This window comes from Colobus angolensis, unplaced genomic scaffold, assembly GCF_000951035.1.
Source record: "Colobus angolensis palliatus isolate OR3802 unplaced genomic scaffold, Cang.pa_1.0 Scaffold23, whole genome shotgun sequence".
NCBI lineage: Eukaryota > Metazoa > Chordata > Mammalia > Primates > Cercopithecidae > Colobus > Colobus angolensis.
Genome location: NW_012115488.1, coordinates 14261210 through 14285164, shown reverse-complemented (window position 1 = coordinate 14285164; position 23955 = coordinate 14261210). Strand labels below are relative to the sequence as shown.

General features: G+C 36.8%; 1 protein-coding gene across 1 annotated transcript in view; it reads left to right on the top strand.

Moving 5' to 3' along the window:
* Nucleotides 1-23955, top strand: part of TTC37 (tetratricopeptide repeat domain 37) — a 93860-nt gene that overhangs the window by 67655 nt on the left and 2250 nt on the right. Inside the window, exons 38-42 of the mRNA XM_011944277.1 lie at nt 3738-3859; nt 5947-6105; nt 10461-10613; nt 20065-20195; nt 21998-22121. Coding sequence (XP_011799667.1) covers nt 3738-3859; nt 5947-6105; nt 10461-10613; nt 20065-20195; nt 21998-22121 — 689 coding nt within the window. The remainder of the gene's footprint in view (nt 1-3737; nt 3860-5946; nt 6106-10460; nt 10614-20064; nt 20196-21997; nt 22122-23955) is intronic.

Sequence of the window (23955 nt, the reverse complement as noted above, 5' to 3'; positions counted from 1 at the left end):
CTTTTGTGTGTTTTCATGATGGTAAATGTTGTCTGTTCTCTTTCAGGTTTAGATTCCATTAAGCATTTCTTTTAGGATAGGACTGGACTAGTGGTGATATTCAACTTTTACTTGTCTGGGAAAACTTTATTTTCCCCTCATTTATGAAGGATAACTTGGCTGGATATAGTGTCCTTGGCTGATAGTTTTTTTCTTTTCAGCAGTTTGGATATATTATCTTATTCTCTACTGGCCTGGAAAGTTTCTGCTGACAAATCTGCTGTTAGTCTGATGGGTGTTCATTTATAAGTAGTATGCTTTTCTCTTTCTGTTTTTTGTATTCTCTCTTTGTCTTTGACTTTTGGTAGGTTAACTATAGTGTGCCAGGGGGAACATCTTTTGGAATTGTAAATGTTTGTGCATCTCTAAGCCTCCTCATGCTTTCAGATGTGTAAATCTCTTGCTAGAATTGGTATATTTTCATCTATTATTTTGTTAAATAGTTTTTCTAAACAAAATAACAATGTTTTATTTTTGCCTTCTAGGACACTGAAAATTTAAATATTTGGATGTTTTATGGTGTTCCATATGTCATGTAGGCTTTGCTTATTTTATACTTTTGTCTCACTAAGTTATTTGAAAAGATCTGCCTTCAAGTTCTGAGGCTCTTCTGCTTGATCTAGTCTGTTGTTGAAGCTTTGAGATGTAGTTTGTATTTCATTCAATGAATTCTTCATTTCTGGAATTTCTGTTTGGTTACTTCTGATGATATCCATCTCTTTGGTAAATTTTTCATTAGTATCCTACCTTGCTTTTTGTAATTTCTTTGTACTGGTGTTTAGTATTGTCTTGTATTTTACTGAACTGCTTTACTATCAGTATTTTGAATTTTTCCCCTAGGATTTCATAAATTTCTTTTTGATTCAGATCTGTTGCTGTAGAATTATTATGTTCCTTTGGAGGTGTCATATTTCCTTGCTTTTTCTTGTTTTCTTTGTCCTCACATTGATATATGCACATCTAGTCTAACAGTCCCTTCCAATTTTGGAATTTTCTTTCATAGGGGAGCATTTTTTCCTGAAGATGTATATCCATGGTGTTGTTTGGGTAGGTCACTTTGGCTTTGATTCTGAATGTAGTCTCTGATTTCTTTGGCTGTAGACAGCATCAGTGATATTTGTGATTTCTTTGGTTTGTTAGGATACACTTGTTAGTGGAGGCTTGGTGAAGTTTTAGTGGGGCCTGGGATGCCAGATAGGCCAGTCTTTGGGCCCTAGTGGTGGCAGCAGTGGGCTAAGCTTGCCTGTCCTTGGATGCCAGAGCAATATACAGTGGCACTGGTGTTAGTGGGTTTAGGCAGGCCCATTCTTGTGCCACTATAGATGGATTGCCCAGCTTCCAGGAATGGCAGCATTGGTGTATTAGGGTTCTCCTAGAGGGACAGAACTAATAGGAGATATATATATATATGGAGTTCATTAAGTATTAACTTACACGATCACAGATTCCCACAATAGGCTGTCTGCAAGCTGAGGAACAAGGAGAGCCAGTCCCAGGCCCCAAACTGAAGAACTTGAAGTCTGATGTTTGAGGGCAGGAAACATCCAGCATGAGAGAAAGATGTAGGATGATAGGCTAGGCCAGTCTCACTTTTTCGTGTTTTTCTGCCTGCATTATATTTGCTGGAGGCTGATTAGATTGTGCCCACCAGATTAAGGGTGGATCTGCCCTCCCCAGCCTACTGACTCACATGTTAATCTCTTTTGGCAACACCCACTCAGACACACCCAGGATCAATACTTTGTATCCCTCAGTCCAATCAAGTTGACACTCAATATTAACCCTCAAAATTAGGCTCGGTAGGTGGGTGTGTTCTTGAGTTCCTGGGCAACAGGCATGGTGTGGGTGATGGCAGTAGCAGTGGGACCGACCCTCTGGGACCCAAGCAGTCCACACTGGCATTAGTGGTGGCTGCAATGGACTGAGCACACCAGTCCCCAGGCCCACGTGTGGTACATGTGAGTGAGTGCCAGCTGCAGTGTTAGTGGCAGATTGGATGGGCCTGACCTCAGACCCCAGAGGAGTGCTCAAATGCTAATGGTGGTGGTCTAAGCTGGGCAATCCCCAGGCCCCAGGAGGACATGCTTGGGTACTCTGGGGAGTGGAGCCAGGCCAGGTAGGCCTGTCCTTAGGCTCCCTGGTGGTGCATGCGGCCCTGGCTGTGATAGGCAGGGGCAGAGTGATGCTGGGCTGCCAGGAAATACTTTGTTGGGAGCAGCAGCTACTGTATTGTGACCCTGCTACTGGGTAGGGTGGGGTTGCTTTCAGTGTGAGCAGCCATAGGCAGCTGGTTGTGGGGGTTACAGGCTTCAGTCATGCCTCAGTTCTGCTGTATTCCAATGCAGTGATAGCTGCAGGGCAGTGGAATTTGTTCTCAGGGCACTTGAATATGCATGGCTGCTCCTTACCGGCAGCTCATGGTGGTTGACAGTGGCTCTTCTCAGCTCCAGCAGCCGTGGCTGTGGGCACGGAATATCAGTGGGGCTGCAGGGCTGTGGAGATACAGGGGCTGTTGGGCTGCATGGCAAGACACAGCCTGGTAGAGGGCTGGGCTCTCAAAATAGTGCCTCACTCTAGCTGCTTAGGACTCAGGGGTTTGTGGGACTCAGCGTGACCTGATCCCAGCTGAGCAGACAACCTCACTCCCCTCTCCTTCCTTGTTTTTGGTGTTTCCTATTACTTTTCTGTTGAGGTCCACTGTGCTTTTTTAGATAATATATCTGAAGTGTGACTGTCTACTTGCTATTTGGTTCCTTTCCATGGACGAGGTGAGCACCAAATGCATCTAATCAGCTATCTTGAATAGCTATCTTAAATTCACTTACTAGTGATTTTACCAAATACTTAGGGAAAAATAATACCAATTCTACTCAAATTCTTTCAGAAAATCTAAGATAGTAACACTTCTAACATCTTCTATGAGGCCAGCATTACCCTAATACCCAAACCACGCAAAGAACAACATCGCTTGTGAAGGTAGATGGAGAAATTCATAACAAAACTTCAACAATTCAAATCCAGCAGTACATAAAAATGATAATAATACATCATGATCAATTATGGTTTATCCCAGGAATGCAAAGTTGATGTACCGTTTGAAAATGAATGTAATTTGCCATATTAGCACCCGTGAAAGATGCCGAAGAGTTTATACTACATGATTCCACTTATATGAAATTTGTGGAAATGCAGATTGGTCTATGTGACAGAAAACAGATTACGAGCTGACTGGGGACAGAGGCTAGGGGAGGATGGAGTAGGTTGGGGACAAAAGTGATTACAAAGGGAGAAGAGGAAAATTTTGATGATGCTGAATATGTTCATTATCATGATTGTGGTGATGGTTCACTGATATACATGTCAAATATCATCAAATTGTATAGGTTAAAAATGTACAGCTTACTTTACATCAGTTATATCACAGTAAATCTTTACGTGTTTTCAGCAAATTATTTTATTGTTTCTTTAGAAGTCACAATTATAAGAGGCTTTGAGTTATTTAACCACAAATACTCTTGCCATGAAACTTTTCAGAAACCTGCCTCTTGTCAGGATAGTCTATGGTACATGTGGCACATGTAACTGGAAAACTGTATATGGATGATAAGTCTAATGGTAACTTTTTAGGAACCAGTTACTCCTCTGAGAACACATTATAAATTGCAGGATAAAGTAACCTTGACATTTTTTGTTTACAGTTAAAGACAAAAAATTCTTTGAACATTACAACCAGTCTCTTGAAAAGTGGTGTCTGTCACAAGCTGTCACTGGTCTAATAGACACAGGAAGAATATCTGAAGCTGAAACTCTCTGCACAAAGGTATTATTATGGAATGTGCACTGAAACTCATGGATTCTTATCTTACTTGGAAAATAACTTCAAAAATAGAATATGTGAGGCCAGACGCAGTGGCTCACTCCTGTATTCCTGGCACTTTGGGAGATTGACATGGGAGGATCACTTGAGGCCAGGAGTTTGAGACCAGCCTGGGCAACATAGCAAGAGGCCGTCTCTACAAAAAATTAAAAAGTTAGCCAGGCCTGGTGATGCATGCCTGTAGTTCCTGCTACTCGAGAGGTTGAGGCAGGAGAATTACTTGAGCCCAGGAATTTGAGGTTGCAGTGAGCCATGATCACACCACTACACTCTAGCCTGGGCAACAGAACAAGACCCTGTCTCAAAAAAAAAAAAAAAAGAGGAATGCATATTATTTAAAGAGCATGTAGTGGTGGTGATGACAATTATGATGTTAACAACTAAAATTTATTGATTACTCTACTTGCCACAAACCAGTCACCGCATTTAGCATTTTGTATTTGAACTTCACAACAATCTTATGATATAGGTATTTATTATTATCCTCATTTTTACAGTTGAGAAAAACTAAGGCTTAAAGAGGATAAGTAATATGCACAGGAGCTCACAATTAGGAATGGATAGAGTTGTGATTTGAACTCACTTTCGTCTGACTCTAGGACTCAAGCTCTCATTAAAGGTCTTTAAAAATTTTTTTTATTTGGGTGCCATTAGAGAGGCAGTATTTTCCTTTAATTTCTGATTGCTTCCTTCTTAATGTTATATTTTCCAATATCCCTTCAGTTTTCCAAAGTTCTGGATCACATAGAATGACTGTGGAGATTGTCGAGTGGGTGACTGGAACCTACTCAGTAGTCTGTTTTTACATGCCAGAATTGTAGGGCTCTGTGCTTGCAGGCTCTGTGAATAAATGTGTAGTACCTTGCCTAGAATATAGTAGGGACTCAAATATTTACTGAATGAATGAATGAGTTTCCAAAGCTCACTTAGAAATAATGTAATGGTTAAAGAGAGTTTTGAACATGGCTTTTCTTGAAAACATCATATTTCATAATTGCTTACCATGGAGGTTGTGTTATGTTGTTTTGAAAGATCAGGATACATTTTACACAGAAAGAAGAATGGACTTTTGAAGATTTCTTTGGTTCTTGAATTCTGTGAAAAGCAGAGTAATATATTTTTTCTTTTATTTAAGGAATTCCATCTGAGATAAGTTCAGGACAGGGTATTACTCAGTAAGTGCTTAGTAAGCATAAATTGACAGTTGCTATGTGCTCTCTGATAGAATAAGTGATGCCTTATGAACCTTTCCTTGTCAGTTTGTTGTTCCAGTCTGTTACTTAGAAGAAAGCAATCAAATACATTTTAGAAATACATTTAAGATCTAATGAGTAAAAAACAGAAAAGTAAGCTGTTGAGGGACAAGCGATAAAGAAACATTTGAAACAATAGTGGGATGACTTGTTTACAGAAATTCTTCATATATATAAATATATACACACACAGAGGATATAAATATATACAATACATTAATGTATATATGTAGGTAAGTATTTTAAGATACAAATAGTAGCTTAAGGAAATGGGGAAAATAGGTCATTTTTCTTACTCGCAGTACTCGAAAAGGCTGTGCCTAGAAGAAAGACATGTAGAGTGAATATCTTTGTTAAGAGGTTAAGAAAGAAAAAAAATGTATGCCTCTTTTCTTCTTACATAGTGTAGTTTTTTCCAGTATGGAATAGTGATAGTCTTCCCACTTAATTTTATATTTATATTTTCTTAGTTCAACTATTTACTTACATTCAGAACCTAAATTTTTCAGGATATCACTTAAGAGTAAACTAAGTCAAAGGGAAATATATGTAGACTACAATAATAGTGTTACTGATTGTAAAGGTTATTTAAATGTAAAGTTTGATATTTACAAGCTGTTCATTGTTTTGTTTATTTAGTTTTTGCAGTTGTTTACTCTTTAATAAGAAAAGGTATAAACATTCAGAATTTTATTTTCCCAACTTGGAGAATATGCCTTTTACTTTTAACGCTTAAGAACCTATTTGATGTATTCCTATTTGGGATTTGCTTTCTAGAATTTAAAAAGTAACCCTGATCAGCCAGCCGTTATCTTACTTTTGAGACAAGTTCAGTGTAAACCACTCCTGGAGTCACAAAAGCCACTCCCAGATGCTGTACTTGAAGAATTACAAAAAACAGTCATGTCCAACTCAACCTCTGTTCCAGCTTGGCAGGTAAGTTTTCTCCTTTCTTTCCTGAGTCCTTAATTAAAACACTTCATAATATTAGTTAATGTCAGGGCTATGCTCCATCTTTATTTGACTTGCTGTCATTCTCACCATGTTATCTCTCAGTTTCAAGGTCTAAAAAAGGTATTGTGGTTAGAGGAGCTAAGGAAGTTTAATACTAATGTAGGATCTGCTACAATGATGATTTAAAGCTTTTTAAGTTATTGATTATAAATTTTCTCACTTTAAAACAATGATGAAAATACTGTCTTTTGTATGGGTTGATATGTTATAGACATTTTATAATAAGGGTATCATAATGGTGTTTAACTCTGCCTTTAGAGGGGATGTGTATAGTTTCTCCCTAGCTACTTTACAGATAACCTGTATTTAGTGCTTTTAGAAATAATTATTTTCAGGATTGATGCTTGAATCAACAGATCATCTGCTCTTTCAGGTGGCTCTGGTTATCCACAGTGACAAATGTACAATGATCATTGTGTGCTTTGTTCTTATTGATATTAAAATACAAGGAAGCACATAATTATTTTATACAATTATATTTTCTCTGTGCCCCAGAGAAAGTATCAAAGGCGCTTTTTGATATAGATTTATAGAAGCTTATTATCGTACTATAATTTGTTTTTTATTGTGATCTTTTAGTATGCCAGCTTTTTTATATCCCTGCTTTAGATAATTTGAAAAAATTATTTGGCATAAAATTACTGGATTATGAAAACTAAGCCTCCATTTTACTGTAATTCTTTTTTCCACTTTCTTAGAGTAAGTTTTCCATATGAGATTTAGGATTTAAGATCAACATCTAGTTGACCTTAGAACATCTAGTTGACCTTAGATACTTAATCAACAGCTAGATGTTGTTGATTTCATATTAATTATCAAAGGGAGAAATACATTGTCAAACTAAAAGGGAAAAATTGAAGGATAAATTATATCAGAAGTGTATTAGTCCATTTTCACACTGCTGATAAAGACATACCCAAGACTGGGCAATTTACAGAAAAGGAGGTTTAATGGACTTATAGTTCTCCGTGGCTGGGGAGGCCTTGCAATCATGATGGAAGGCGGAACGCATGTCTCACATGGTGGCCAACATGAGAGAGCTTGTATGGGGAAACTCCCCGTTTTAAAACTATCAGATCTCATGAGACTTATTCGCTATCATGAGAACAGCACAGGAAAGACCTCCCCTCATGATTCAGTTACCTTCTTCCGGGTCCCTCCCATAACACATGGGAATTCAAGATGAGATTTGGGTGGGGACACAGCCAAACCATATCAGTAAGTAAAGTCTTAAGAGATTGCATGTGTGTGTGTGTGTGTGTGTTTTCTTTTATATTATGGTATAATTCACAAGGAATAAAGTGTAAAAATCTTTAAAGTAGTACTCATTAAATATGACATGTCTGTTTAACACCTCCCATATCAAGATACAGAACAGTTCTAACAACCCAACTGCCTCCCCCAGGCCTCTGTCAGTTGATCTCCTTGCTTGACTCCCCCTACCCCAATACAAGGAAAACCTCTATTCTGACTTCTAGTTTTTCCTGTTTTTGAACTTTGTGTCAGTGGAGTAGTACGCTTTTGTATCTGGTTACTTTCACTCAACAGGATGTCTGTGAGATTCATTTGGTGGTTTCATGTAGCCATACTTATTTCATTTCATTTTATGAACATACTATAATATTTATTCATTTTACTGTTGATGGGCATTTGGGTGTTTCCAGGTTTTGTCTAGTATGAATAATGCTGCTGTGACCATCCTTGGACATGTTTTTTGGTGGGACATAGAGCATATGTACGGTTACTTTAGTAGATCCTGCCAAAGAGTTATCTTAAAATGGTTATACCAGTTTACACTTGCACCAGCAGTGCATGAGAATTCCAAGTGCTGATATTGCCAGATTGTTGTGTTTTTTCCCCATTTTGGTGAATATGTAGGTAATAATGTCTTTTGGTGATTTTAACTTGTGTTTACCTGATATCTAATGACATCAAACAACTTTTCATATGCTTATTGAGCCTTTGGATATCCTCTATGTAAAGTGCTTTGCATAATTTTTAATGGACTATTCATTTTTTACTTACTGAATTATTGGAATTTGTTATATTTCCTGAATCCAAGCACATTTTTGGATATTGATATTGAAAATATTTTCTTACACCTATGGCTGCCTTTATTAATGTTATTTTTTGATGAATAGTTCTTAATTCTAATGAAGTCTGATTATGGTTAATGCTTTATTGGGATATTCTATTCAAGAACTTTTTGCTTACTCTAGGTTCATGAAGTTTTTTTTTTATGTTTTGTTTTAGAAATTTTATTGTTCTACTTTTCATGTTTAGGTCTATAATTTATCCTGGATTAATCTTTGTGAATATTGCAGGAGTTAAGATTTATTTTTATCCATATGTAACATAGTACCAATCTTTGAAAAGACTGTTTGGTCTCCATTGAATTACAGTGATGCCTTTGTCCTAAATCAATGTGTGGGTCTTCCAGGCCTCCTTATTATTTTCCATTGGTCTATTTGTTTATTCTCTTGTTTTTTATTCTTGAGTATAGCTTTATAATTAGTCTTGATATGTGGTAACATTAAAACCTCCAACTTTTTGTTCTCCTTCAAGTTTGTCTTAGGTCCTTTGCATTTCCAAATGCAGTAGTCCCACCTTATCTGCAGGGGAGATGTCCCAGCACCCCTAGTAGATGCCTGAAACTGCAAATAGTAATGAACTATATATATGTGTGTGTGTGTGTGTGTGTGTGTGTATATATATATAAAAATAAATACGTATTATTTTTTCCTATACATACATACATACCTATGATAAAGTTTATAAATCAGGTACAATAAGAGATTAACAACAATAACTAATAATAAAACAGTTATAACAATATATTATAATGAAAGTTATGTGAATGTGGTCTCCCTCTTTCTCTCAGAGTATTTTATTGTATTGTACCACAGGTAACTGAAACCACAGTTAAGGGTAGGGTCTACGGTAAATTGTTAATTCTCACCCAAAAAAGCTCTGCTGGGACCTTAATTGAGATTGTTTAGAATCTACAGTTTAATTTGGGGACAATTGACAAAGTAATACTCTACTGAATTTTTTCTGTCCACAAATGTGGTATGTTCCTCTGTTTAATTAAGTTTGAAATTTCTCACAGCATTGTTTTGCGATTTTCAACTTAGAGGTCTTTTATACTTTTGTGTTAAATTTATTTCTAGGTATTTGGTATTTTTTGTTGTTGTTCCATTGTGTATGTTTGTTTAAATTATCTCCAAACATTTAAAAATTCAGTTGATTTTTATATGTTGACTTACCAGCACCTTGCTAAATTCACTTATTCTTTGAAAGGTTTTGGATTTTGTATATAAAGAGTTAGGCCCCTTTTACCTTTTTCTTCCCAATATTTACATATTAAAGTTTTTTGTTTATTTGTTCTGCTTTATTGTACTGTCTGGAACCTTTAATACAATGTTAAAAGTGGTGCTAAGTAAACATTCTTGCCTTCTTCTTACCTCAGGTAGAAAGCATTGACTATTTCATTACTAAGTATGGTGTTTGGTAGAGATTGTTATAAATATCCTTATCAGATTAAGAAGATTCTACTTGGAATATGCTAAGAGAATTTTTTCTTAAATAAATGGGCCTTGAATTTTATTAAAACTTTTTTATGGCATCTATTAATCTTTTTCTTTATTCTGTTAATGTGGTGGATTACATTGATTTTCAAATATTAGGCCAACTTTGCATTCTCAGAATAAGCCCTAGTTGATCATTATATGTTATTGTTTTTATATATTGCTGGAATTGATTTGTTAATAGTCAGCTCTTGTTAAAAGAATTGGCAATATGGGCCAGGTGTGGTGGCTCAGGCCTGTAATCCCAGCACTTTGGGAGGCCAAGGCGGGCAGATCACGAGGTCAGGAGATTGAGATCATCCTGGCTAACACAGTGAAACCCTGTCTCTACTAAAAATACAAAAAAATTAGCCGGGCGCGGTGGCGGGAGCCTGTAGTCCCAGCTACTCCGGAGACTGAGGGAGGAGAATGGCGTGAACCTGGGAGGCAGAGCTTGCAGTGAGCTGAGATCGCGCCACTGCACTCCAGCCTGGGCGACAGAGAGAGACTCCGTCTCAAAAAAAAAAAAAAAAGAATTGGCAATATGATAGCCCTTTTTTGACCTGTAATTGTTTTTTGGCCACAGAACTTACTAATAACTAAAAACATAGTTTTACTACATCAAAGTTTATTGAATTTGTTGGAAGCAGGGGTAACAGACTGCATAGTAAACTAAAATCCTTTGCCTCCTTCTCCCTTTTTGTTTCTTAGTGGCTGGCACATGTGTATCAGTCCCAAGGAATGATGAGAGCTGCAGAGATGTGTTACAGAAAGAGTCTACAAGTGGCATCTCAACAGGGCAGTTGGAGTGGGAAGCTCTCAAGTCTGTTGAGACTAGCGCTGCTTGCATTAAAAGTCTGTATGGTAAGATCATGTTATAATTATGATCATGAAAAATTGATATTTTATCTTTCTTTGACATGGAGGCTTTTTACTTAGTAATATTCGATTGAATTCCTGTTGTTTCATTGTCTTCTACTGTGGCTTCTTGATACACTTTGTATTTTGGGTTTGTGGTGGATATAGGGCAACATAAATCTATAGACTACAGCAGAACTTTGTCGATGTTTGGGGAAAAAAGATTACAGTTTTAAAAGTTGAATTATAGTAGGATATACATTTTTGTTTCTTGGTGAAACAAATTGTATTAGAATTAAATTTAGCTACTCAATTGTGACAAAAATGTTAATAGTGAACATTTCGGTCATTCTCATTTCAATTCAACATTCTTTAAGAGGGATTTCTAGTAACTTATGACCTAACAAGCTATTTTCTGATACCAATTTACACATATCAATCTGAAAGTTTTACATGCTGGTAGGGAAAATTTGTCAAGATACATGTTTAAGTGAGAGTGAGGGCAAACTGCAGAACAGGATGTATGATATAATTCTAATGGAATGTTCATATATGTGGTATGAATTTTTAAGAATGTATATCTCTAAATGCACCATGTGTGTTTCTGCATATGCTTAAAAGCACAAAGATATAATTATATGGAAAGATATAGAAGAAATATAATGGCAGTTATTTGGAGAAAGGGACTGGGGGTTTTAAGGGATGGTAGAGGATAATTTTTCGTTTTGTATCTTGTGATAGTGTTTGGATTTTTTTTATTATATCCTTATTATTTTGTTAAACTGTCATTATTTCAGTTTTACATGGTTAGAAGAAATTATCCTACACAGCCCTGAAGTAACTCTTGTTTTTACCATAGTAACCCATGAGAATGTTAGTTGTTCACTTTAACTAGGCATTTTGACAATGAAATATGGAATTAGGACTTTTTTTTTTGGCTTTGGTGCCATTACTGTAGAGCACATTTAAGAGCTTCTTATGTCAGGGGTTATTTCTGTTCATTTTTGCTTCCTTGCTCTGTCAGTCTGCCTGGGGTTCTCTATAAATGGTTTTGAATGAATGGACAAATAATAATAATGTGGCCAACTAATTGTAGTTCACTATTTTGTTTTGTTTGCCCCATTTTTATATATAACAAAGGTCTTTATGATCTTGGTAACTGGTGAGCCATAGAAGCCACACATAGTACCTATAACATGCCCTTCAGTTTGTGAACTGGAGAAGTAGACACTCTTTTCCCCTAACTTATTATTGGTTACTTTTCAATATTATTTGTTGATTTTTATTAATACTGGGAAATTAAATCTGACCTGGAATAGAACAAATTAATAATAATTGTAATAATAGCAAACTATAGCACTTAGTCTGTGCTAGGTACTGTTATAAGTGCTTTATTCTTATTAACTTATTTATTAATCACAATAACCCTATTTGACAGATGAAGAAATTAGCTTGCAGTTCAGTAATACCCATGTATACCTGTCCCCCCCAGCCCACTCCCCCGCCCCACCTTTACCAGTTGTATGCCACAGAATTATTTTCTCTAAGAGCCCATGTTCTGGTTCTACCATTTACTACCTGTGAAACCTTCAGCCAGTTAAACTGTTTAAAGCTCTTTTCTTTTTCTGTAGTAGAGGAGATCAGAATACTTATTTTACATTCTTGTGGCGTTGTTTGAATAACGAAGTAATGTTTACACATGCCTTTGTAAACCTTAAAGTGCTGTCAATCCAATTTGTTCTTGAAAAAACATTTGGCATCCAGTAATTATAAAGGAATAAAGGTATGCCATATTTCTATGGTAAACAGCTGACAGTATGGGGAAGATGGATATATTAAAATAAGACATTTATAAAAGTCTTTATTTGAAAGTTTTATTATATATGATAAAATGTGATCTGGATATAAAACTGACAGTTTGGCTAAGATACTACATATCAGATTCCAAAGTGAGATATCAGATCAAGAGAGATTGCTGTGTAGCATATAAGATCCTCCAGGATAACCTGAACTCAACCCTGAGCCATGGGACATTCCAGTACCCCTAGGGCTGTGGCATACAACTCAGGAGTATGGAGCCGAAATCTGTGGCTGACACTTGAGTTGGGGAGGAGTCCCTACCCTCAAGAGCTGAGAGGGGTGAGATGCATGGGTTCCTGGGCAAGGACAAGAGTGGGGCATGCCTCCCTTTGCAGGGCCAGTCCAGAAAGGTTTTGGCATATCTCCCTGCCATAGCCCCTGCACAAGGAGACCCCACAACCCAAATCACCTAACAAAAGTAATGTGGGCATGGAGGGAATGATCAGAGGGGGCTTCCCCTAAGGCCCTGGAGCAGAGCTGGTGAGGGAGTCATTTCTATCCTGTCCCTGCCATCACCACTGAAGAGAATGCCTGTGAATGTGAAGAAGTACAAAAGAGCCATGTGGCTAAGTGTTAGCCTAGGTGCCCACTGTTACTCTTATGCACTATCTACTAGATTGTAGCCCAAACTACACCACCAAAAATTATCTTGCTAAAATATACACCTGTGAAACCAAATGCAAGAATTTACCTACACATAAAGATCCTGTACAGAGTCCTGACTCTTTGGAAGCATCCAGAAATAAACCAACTGACTATAGTCAATTTATACCACATTTAAAGGAACACCAACTGTATTAGTCTGTTGCATTGCTGTAAAGAAATACCTGAGATTGGGTCATTTATAAACAAAAGGTTTTAATTGGCTTATGGTTCCACAGGCTGTACAGTAAGCATAGTGGCTTCTGCTTCTGGGGAGACCTCAGGAAACTTACAATCATGGTGGAAGGCAAAGGGGAAGCGGGCACGTCTTACATGGTCAGAGCAGGAGCAAGAGAGAGAGGGGGGAAGTACCACACACTTTTGAAAACCAGATCTCATGAGAACTTACTCAGTGTATAGTACCAAGGGTGAATGGTGCTAAACCATTCATGAGAACTCTGACTCCATGATCCAGTCACCTCCCGCCAGGCCCCACTTCCAACACTGGGGATTACAGTTCAACGTGAGATTTGGGCTGGGACACAGATCCAAGCCATATTACCAACCCTCCCAGATGAGAAAGAATCAGCACAAGAACTCTGGCAATTCAAGCAGCCAGAGTGTCTCTGTACCTCCAAATGTAGCCTACTGGTTCCCCAGCAATGGTTCGTAACTAATCTGAAGTGACTGAAATGAAAGACATAGGATTCAGAGTCTGGATGGCAAGAAAGCTTATCATGATTTGGGGGAAAATTGAAACCCAATCCAAGGAATCCAGTAAAATAATCCAAGAGCTGAAATGTGAAATAGTCATTTTAAGAAAGAACCAAACCGAACTTCTAGAGCTGAAAAATTCACTACAAGAATTTCATAATACAATTGGAAGTATTAAAAGAAGAGTACATCAAGCTGAGGAAAGAATCTCAGAGCTCAAAAACTGGTTCTTTTAATCAATTCAGTCAGACACCAAAATAATGAAAAACGAATATTTTTAAAATGAACAAAACCTCTGAGAAATATGGGATTATGTAAAGAGACCAAATCTACAACTCATTGGCATTCCTGAGAGAGGATAAGCAACTTGAAAAATGTATATTAGTCCACAAAAATTTTCCTAAATTTGCTAAAGAGATTGACATAGAAATCCAAGAAATACAGAAAACCCCAGCTATGTACCATAGAAGATGATCATCCCCAGGGCACATAGTCATGAGATTTACCAAGGTCAACGCAAAAGAAGAAATCTTAAAGGCAACTAGAGAGAAGGGTCAAATCACATACATAGGAATCCCATCAGGCTAGCAGCAGACCTCTCCGCAGAAATTTTACAAGCTAGAAGCAGAAGAGTTTGGTGCCTATTTTCAGCATCCTTTTTTTCTTTTTTCTTTTCTTTATTTTCTTGTTCTGAAGCATCCTTAAGGAAAAGAAATTCTGACCAAGAATTTCGTCTCCCACCAAACTAAACTAAATAAGTGAAGGGCAAGCAAATACGGAGGGAATTCATTGGTACTAGTACAGAAACAGACACATTGACCAATGGAATATAATAGAAAACTCAGAAAGCTGTACACCTACAACAATCTGATATTTGACAAGGCTGACAAAAACAAGCCATGGAGAAAGGACTCCCCTATTCAATAAATTGCATTGGGTCAACTGGCTAGTCATTTGCAGAAGAATGAAATTAGACCCTTACCTTTCAGCATATATACAAACTAACTCAAGATGGATTAAATATTTAAATGCAAGACCTCAAGCTATTAAAATTCTAAAAGAAAACCTAGGAAATACCTTTTTTGACATCGGCCTTGGCAATGAATTTTTTGGCTAAGCATCCAAAAGCAATTGCAAGACAAACAAAAGTTGACAAGTGAGACCTAATTAAAGAGCTTCTGCACAGCAAAAGAAACTATGTACAGAGTAAACAGACAACCTACAGTATGGGAGAAAATATTCACAAACTATGCATCTGACAGAGGTCTTATATCCAGAATCGATAAGGACCTTAAATCATTAAGCAAGAAACATAACCCCATTAATGAATAGTTGAAGGACGTTAACAAACACTTCTCAAAAGAAGACATACAAGTGGCCAACAAACATATGAAAAAATGCACATCCCTATTAATCATCAGAGAAAGGCAAATAAAAACCACACTGAAACAGCATCTCACATCAGGCAGAATGGCTATTATTAAAAAGTCAAAAAATAACAGGCTGGATGTGGTGGCTTATGCCTGTAATCCCAGCACTTTGGGAGGCCAAAGCGGGTGGATCACTTGAGCCCAGGAGTTCAAGACCAGCCTGAACAACTTGGCAAAACCTCATCTCTACAAAAAAAATTAGACAGGCGTAGTGGCATGCACCTGTAGTCCCAGCTACTTGGGAGGCTGAAGTGGGAGAATCGCTTGAGCTCGGGAAGTTTAGACTGCAATGAGCTGAGATCTTGCCGTCTCACTCTCTCCTGGGCCACAGAGTGAGACCCTGTCTCAAACGAACAAACAAACAATAACAACAAAAATAACAGGTGCTGGTGAAGCTGCAGAGAAAAGGGAATGCTTAAATGCTCATGTCCTGTTGGTGGGGATGTAAATTACTTCAGCCACTGTGGAAAGCAGTTTGTAGATTTCTCAACTTAAAGCTATCATTTGACTCAGCAAGGAAAATAGGTCATCCTACCATAAAGACACATGCATTCTTGTGTTTATCACCGCACTATTCACAATGCAGAGACATGGAATCAACCTCGGTGCCCATAGAGTGGATTAGATTAAAAAAAAAATATGGTACATATCTGCCATGGAAATACTATACAGCCATAAAAAAAGAACAAAATCATGTCCCTTGCAGCAACATGGATGGAACTGAAGGCCATAATTCTAAGTGAATTAACACAGGGACAGAAAATCAAATACTGCATGTTCTCACTTGCAAGTGGGAGCTAAAGATTGAGCACACATGAACATAAACATGGGAACAACAGACACTGTGGACCATTGGGGGTGAAGGAGTGGGACAGGGGTTGATAAACTGCCTATTAGGTATTATGCCCCCTAACTGGGTGCAATATACCCATGGAGCAAACCTGCACATGTACCCTCTGTATGTAAAGTTAAACTTGAAATTAAAAAAAAAAAAAGCATCAGAAGAGTGGAGTTAGAAAAGGATTCTTGAAGACATTTCTTTGGAGAGGGCTGTTGCCTCGCCCATTTTCCTGTTGCTGACGGAATCAGCAACACTCTCAGAGTTTGTTAGATGCAGAAATGAGCAATGCCAGTGGTAAGAGTGGGTTGGTATAGGAGTTATCCTAGATCCTGTTCAGTAAGGCCACCTAGAGGGATGATGAGATGTCAGCAGAAAGGAATCTGAAGTTTCCACATTGCTAAAGGATGTGGAGAGAGTGAGAAGAATAGAATACATTTACTAGATTAGTGGAACTGCAGGTGAGCAGGGCTGGCTTCATGGGCATGCAGCCTCTGCAGTTACACAGGACGTCATACCTGATTTAATGTTCTGTAGTTGCTGTCTTAGAATTCTTGATAATTTTTTAACGAAGGGCCCTATACTTTATTTTGCACTGGGCCCCACAGGTTATGTTGCTGGGCCTGCTGATGAGAGACTACCCATGAAGTTGGGAGTCTCTGCTAAAGCCAAGTTGAGAAAAAGAGCTTTAAATATCTGTCAACCCTGGAGAGCTTGGCACCACCTTACAATGGCATCAGTTAAATACAAACTTCTAGTATTTCAGTAGGGCCCTGAAGCTACAATTAGCCACAGGAGGTGGGAGTATTGGGGAAGAGGAACCAGCCACCTGCTGCTGCCTGTAACCATACTCTAGCCTGGGAGCCGAGGGGAATTGAGGCGGGGCAGGGAAGTATGTGCAAATGTTACTTTTCTTTTTTTTTTTTTTTTAATTTTTTATTTTTTATTTTTTTTTATTATACTTTAAGTTCTAGGGTACATGTGCATAACGTGCAGGTTTGTTACATATGTATACTTGTGCCATGTTGGTGTGCTGCACCCATCAACTCGTCAGCACCCATCAATTCATCATTTATATCAGGTATAACTCCCCAATGCAATCCCTCCCCCCTCCCCTCCTCCCCATGATAAGCCCCAGTGTTTGATGTTCCCCTTCCCGAGTCCAAGTGATCTCATTGTTCAGTTCCCACCTATGAGTGAGAACATACGGTGTTTGGTTTTCTCTTCTTGTGATAGTTTGCTAAGAATGATGGTTTCCAGCTGCATCCATGTCCCTACAAAGGACGCAAACTCATCCTTTTTTATGGCTGCATAGTATTCCATGGTGTATATATGTGCCACATTTTCTTAATCCAGTCTGTCACAGATGGACATTTGGGTTGATTCCAAGTCTTTGCTATTGTGAATAGTGCCGCAATAAACATACGTGTGCATGTGTCTTTGTAGTAGAATAATTTATAATCCTTTGGGTATATACCCAGTAGTGGGATGGCTGGGTCATATGGTACATCTAGTTCTAGATCCTTGAGGAATCGCCATACTGTTTTCCATAATGGTTGAACTAGTTTACAATCCCACCAACAGTGTAAAAGTGTTCCTATTTCTCCACATCCTCTCCAACACCTGTTGTTTCCTGATTTTTTAATGATGGCCATTCTAACAGGTGTGAGATGGTATCTCATTGTGGTTTTGATTTGCATTTCTCTGATGGCGAGTGATGATGAGCATTTTTTCATGTGTCTGTTGGCTGTATGAATGTCTTCTTTTGAGAAATGTCTGTTCATATCCTTTCCCCACTTTTTGATGGGGTTGTTTGTTTTTTTCTTGTATATTTGTTGGAGTCCTCAGAAATACCACACATCTACAGCCGTCTGATCTTTGATAAACCTGAGAGAAACAAGAAATGGGGAAAGGATTCCCTATTTAATAAATGGTGCTGGGAAAATTGGCTAGCCATAAGTAGAAAGCTGAAACTGGATCCTTTCCTTACTCCTTATACGAAGATTAATTCAAGATGGATTAGAGACTTAAATGTTAGACCTAATACCATAAAAACCCTAGAAGAAAATCTAGGTAGTACCATTCAGGACATAGGCATGGGCAAGGACTTCATGTCTAAAACACCAAAAGCAACGGCAGCAAAAGCCAAAATTGACAAATGGGATCTAATTAAACTAAAGAGCTTCTGCACAGCAAAAGAAACTACCATCAGAGTGAACAGGCAACCTACAGAATGGGAGAAAATTTTTGCAATCTACTCATCTGACAAAGGGCTAATATCCAGAATCTACAAAGAACTCCAACAAATGTTACTTTTCAACAAAGACTGAGTGTTGAGAAAAAAAGAGGACATTCTAATTGAGACTATATTTGTGGATGAATGTAAGAAAAATGGAATAAGACTCATGGGGCCTAATGTAATTTACATCCAGGGACACAGAAAAAGTATCTCTCAAATAAATGTTAAAGAGGTAGTGGGAAAACAAAATAGAAGTATTCCGACCACTTTGTTTAATATGCCAGGTATGGCCGGGCGCGGTGGGTCAAGCCTGTAATCCCAGCACTTTGGGAGGCCGAGACGGGTGGATCACGAGGTCAGGAGATCGAGACCATCCTGAGCTACACGGTGAAACCCCGTCTCTACTAAAAAAAAACAAAAACAAAAAAAACTAGCCGGGCGAGATGGCGGGCGCCTGTAGTCCCAGCTACTCGGGAGGCTGAGGCAGGAGAATGGCGTAAACCCAGGAGGCGGAGCTTGCAGTGAGCCGAGACCGCGCCACTGCACTCCAGCCTGGGCGACAGAGCTAGAATCCGTCTCCAAAAAAAAAAAAAAAAAAAAATATGCCAGGTATATATAGCAATTTTTTCCTTACAAAGTCATCTTTGGGATAACTTTACAGAGTGTTTTATATGATTTCATAGAATTTAGAGAGTACATTATTGAAAGCATCCAGTGAGAGTTTTATGTTACTGGTTTTTAATAATATGTTGAGAATAATTGTATTAGAATGTGCTTTGCCTTACTTTCTTTGTCAGATGTATCCCAGGGTTGCCGCTATTTATAGACGATGCATCATAACTGCTGTTGTCTATTTTCACATTCATTATAGCTTCCTCTTACTTGATTATACAAATTGCTATTGCCTATACTACACTCAGAAAATTGCTCTAATTTTTGTTATATAATTTGGTGTTTGAAATAGAGTATATTGACTCATTATATTGACTTTATTAAAATATATATTTTAGATACTTGTGGTTATGAAATCTTGGTCAAAATTTGAGATTTTTAAATGAAACTTTCTAATGCATTTTTTTCTCTTTACATAATTCAGTAAAGTGTTCATCACTTTAGTTTGTTACTGTTTCTTCAGAAATACTTACCTTTGTTATTTCTGAGTGAGTACCTAATGTGAAAATAAAGCATGTAACCCAAGTAATATATATATTGATATCTTAGCCATAAAGTGAAATTTTTAAAAGATTTTCAGTATTGATTGCTTTGATTTAATACCTTTATCTCTGATCTGTTTTGTACTTTTTTATATCGGGAGTTTATTAAAATACTTTATGTCAGCCTTTCCTCTCTCCTTAGATAATTTTTGAAACATAGAACTTTATCACTACCAGTTAAAGATCAATTATGTTAAATTGAGTTTTGTATATTTGGTGGACACAAGACTGATAGATTGTATTGCCCTATGTGGTATAATAGTGCATTTTCTTTGAACAAATATTTTAGTGTTTTTTAAATATCTCCTCTTTGAAAACCTCCTTTATCCCAGTTTACCCCATTTTGTAGCTCCTTAAGAGCAGGGATCAGATCTTAAATCATTTTGTAGTAATTATACTCCTTGTATTATTTCTATGGTGACTTGCACAAATAGGTACTCAATAAATGAGAATTGAATTGCATACTTTTCAAATAAATATGCCAAATCTTTGAGTTAATATTTGTCTTATATTTTTATAGGCTAACATTTCCAATGATCACTGGCCATCTTTGGTTCAAGAGGCTACAACTGAGGCCTTGAAACTTTGCTTTTGTCCACTGGCTGTTCTTTTACAAGCTTTATTACAATTCAAACGTAAAATGGGGGCAAGGTATGAAGAATCTTCATCTTTTTCTTATAAACGCTTCTTCACTTTAAATCTTTCTAGGAAACAATCAAGGCAAAATTATAAACTTTAAAGTTTATAACAGATCAATTTAACAAACTTTGAGGGGTGTTTATATATCTGTATCTACTTTGGAAGAACTGGTTCCAGAAATCCAGTAAGGGAGAAATAAAGCCTTATATTTGTTTAAAAAGGCAATTTGATACATATTTATAGGACATGAGGGATTTGGCATGATAGCATTTCCATTGAAGAAGGTCTTGGAGTTTTTGTTCTTCACTGTGTTAGGAGGCGCCAACAGTGTGATGTGGGTTCCAGAAACAAACAAAACCAAAAGACCCCAGTTCAAGGCTACATTATCAGAAGTTCTTGCTAATGTAATAAGCTATGAAAAAAGTAATAAATATTGAAAAAGCAGAGACATGTTGTTTATAAATGATGTGGTTTCCTATCTAGAAAATCCAAAAGCTGCTCTGATTAAAATATAAAAATTCTATAGCAATATATATTTTGGAAGAAGTGTACTTAAATTTGAAGAATATTACTTAAAGATCACATGGCTAAAAAGTACAGGCAAGAATACTTCAAGATTTTGAAAATATCTAGTTTTAATGTATATTACATATAATACAAAGCATCTGTAAGTAAGGCAGTGATAGAGGAGCAAACATGACTGGAACAGAATAGGTATGGTAGAAATGGAGGTTAGTACATATAAATATGTAGCAAAAGACACATCACAAAATAGGGATGGTAGAAGATTAAGACCATATGGCTGATTAACAACTCCAGCACTATTTATTAACATTTATTTATCTTGGGCCATTTTTATGTGTGACTAATTTCACTAAGAAATGTTTTAGGCTGTAATTTAAACTTCCTAATGAACTACTTCTGCTCATGCTCAGTGTTGGTAACTTAGAGAGGACTATCCCGCTTTTACCCCCTACCCCAATAATCTTCGTTAACACCTCCCATACTTTTTATCACCTTCAAAACCTAGCCCAAATAAAGATGCAGTCTAAGAAAAATAACAACGTGCTTACTATGTGATCCCTCTGCAAAAGCATCTTCAAGACAAGTTATTTAGTTCCTGCTTCAAACTAATTGCTACTTAGAAGATCCTTCTGGTTAGCAGTTCTGAATATACTATGGTTTATGTTGTTTTTAGCAGTACAGAAGTTTTGGAGTCATAGATGTTAGTAAATTAGGAAAGAAAAAATTAGAACATAGCTGTAAATCAGCCTGTTATTACATGGGTTTACATTATCATACACATCCTTGAAAACATATGCTAAAAGCCTGATATGATATACATAGCCTGTAATGTAGACGCTGAATATTTCTTGTTCCACTCTTTATCACCCTTGTATCATTTAGTGACTTAAGTAGTGACTTAAGTAGTTTCTGCCTACTTTTCAAAAAGATTAGAGGTAGAGCACTCAAAGTAGATTATAAAATAGGGATTGTCTCCCTATTCTCTTTGGAATGAGAATAAATTGGAATAATTTACTTATCTGCCATATGGGAATAATAACTATCTACCTAATAAGGTTGTGAACATTAAATACAACCATATGTATAAATATTTAGCATAGTACCTAGTGCATGATAAACACTTAATAGGTATTAGCCATTATTACCTTTATTGTTATCTGAATTAAAAAGTCATAATCAGGTACCACATCTGCAAAAATATAAGAACGACAATGTGTATGTGAGATTAGTATAGGAGGTATCTTATGGTAATTTGCATGCTTTGGAATAAATTTAACTTTTTTTTCCAGAGAGACACGGCGTCTTTTGGAAAGAGTGGTGTATCAGCCTGGGTATCCCAAATCTATTGCATCAACTGCACGTTGGTACCTGCTGAGACACTTATATGCCAAAGATGACTATGAGCTTATTGACGTAAGGCATTGATTTTATTTAAAATGTTTAAGGCATTGATTTTATTTAAAATGTTTTATCTTTGATCTGAGGGTTTTAAAGTTAATTGTTCAAAGTTACCTCACTTTTACGGTTGAATTTTTAAAAACTGAGTGTGTAATTTTTTGTCTAATAAAAGACTACAATGTCTACTGTTACATCTGTTGAAAATGAGAAATATTTATGCACATGGTTTGAAGGTTAAATATATAGCTTGTATCTTACCATGGGTTAGCTGTGAAATTCTCCTTTTGATATTAGAATATCAAAAGCTGGGGCTTTTTGGCATAAATAACAGAACTGTTAAAACCTGTGTTTTAAAAAAGTTTAATGTTGATTTAACCTGTATATGTACAAGATGCCTTTATATGGGGAAACTATACAGGTTGAGCATCCCTAATCTAAAAATCCAAAGTCTGAAATGCTCCAAAATTTGACACTTTTTGAGTACCAACAACCTTGGGGTCATGATCAGTTGTGAAGCATGTTGTAAGTAATGAGATGCTAACCATAGGTGGCAAATGGTTTTACTTTTTTATTTTCAGTAATACAATATAACAGATTCATGAATATTTTTATATATCTCTCTATTAATGCATTCCTATAAGCTTTTTTAATTGAAAGAAAAGGGTAGAATTTTAAGGAGCTTGTCTAATTGCAAGACTTTATCTTTGAACCAATGAGAACATCACAAGTTTAAAAGTCATCCATTAAATGTACTGAGGTTTATAAAAAGTTGCGAACTGCTGATCTAAAGCCCTTACCTAGTGAAGTTTATAACAATACAAATATATGACCATCTAAATCCAACCTAAAGCAGTATCAAAAATCAACGTTTTCTTTCCCTTTTTTGGCCAGAAAGGCACGACTTAACTACACTTTCTTTCATATTATTTATATACCTTTGTTATTTCTTTAGAAATCGATGGATAAAATATTTTGTCCAGTTTTCGATAAACATTGGATTATTTTCTTTTTTTTTTTCATGGTAAAAGAATTATTTTTTTTTGAAGAGTTGACGTTAACAATACTAGTTTTAAAAAGTGACTTGATCTTGATGAGAATGACTTAAACATTGGATTATTTTCTAGTAAGGAAGCAAAGAAAAAGCCGTAAGAATGAAGCAATAAATCAAGACTTTTTCCCAAAGCGACATTTGTTTAAAGCTATAGTTATTCATTCTTTTCTTTTTTAAAGAAAGGACTCTAAAGAAGTTGAAATTTTTAACTGTATTTAAGCAAGAAGCAAGGCTAAGTAAAAATGGCCAACTGGTAAACCAAAGGAGAGAATGTCCATGCATGAATTGTCACTAGTCTTGTATTAACATCACAACAATTATACTGTTTTTGCCTGCCTGTATTTCTCTTTTCCTGAACCCGGGATATGATACACCCCCTTCCAGTCTTTTTAATCCAGAGTTTCTCATCTTCAGAGATCTCAACTCAACCTACTGAGATTGTGGAATGCACAATTTTTTCTTGGGTGTGGGTCGAGGGTAGGTACTGTCCTGTGCAATGGTGGATATTTGGCAGCATCCTTGGTCTGCTAGGTGTTAGTTATATTTTTGTGGCCATTGCAGTGGAGGCAAATAGGCAGATAGGATGGAGTTAGAGGTAACAGAATCCTATTTCTGTTATTTTCTGTTATCCTGTTTGCCTTATTGTTGCCTTTACTATGAAATACATGTGACAGTTTCTACTCTACTTCTCACGGGATGGTTCTGGCATCTAAATATATAAACATATATGTATCCAAAATTATTTTGAATAATGTAGATAATATACAAATGTATTAGGTTAAAATTTTCATAGCTTTA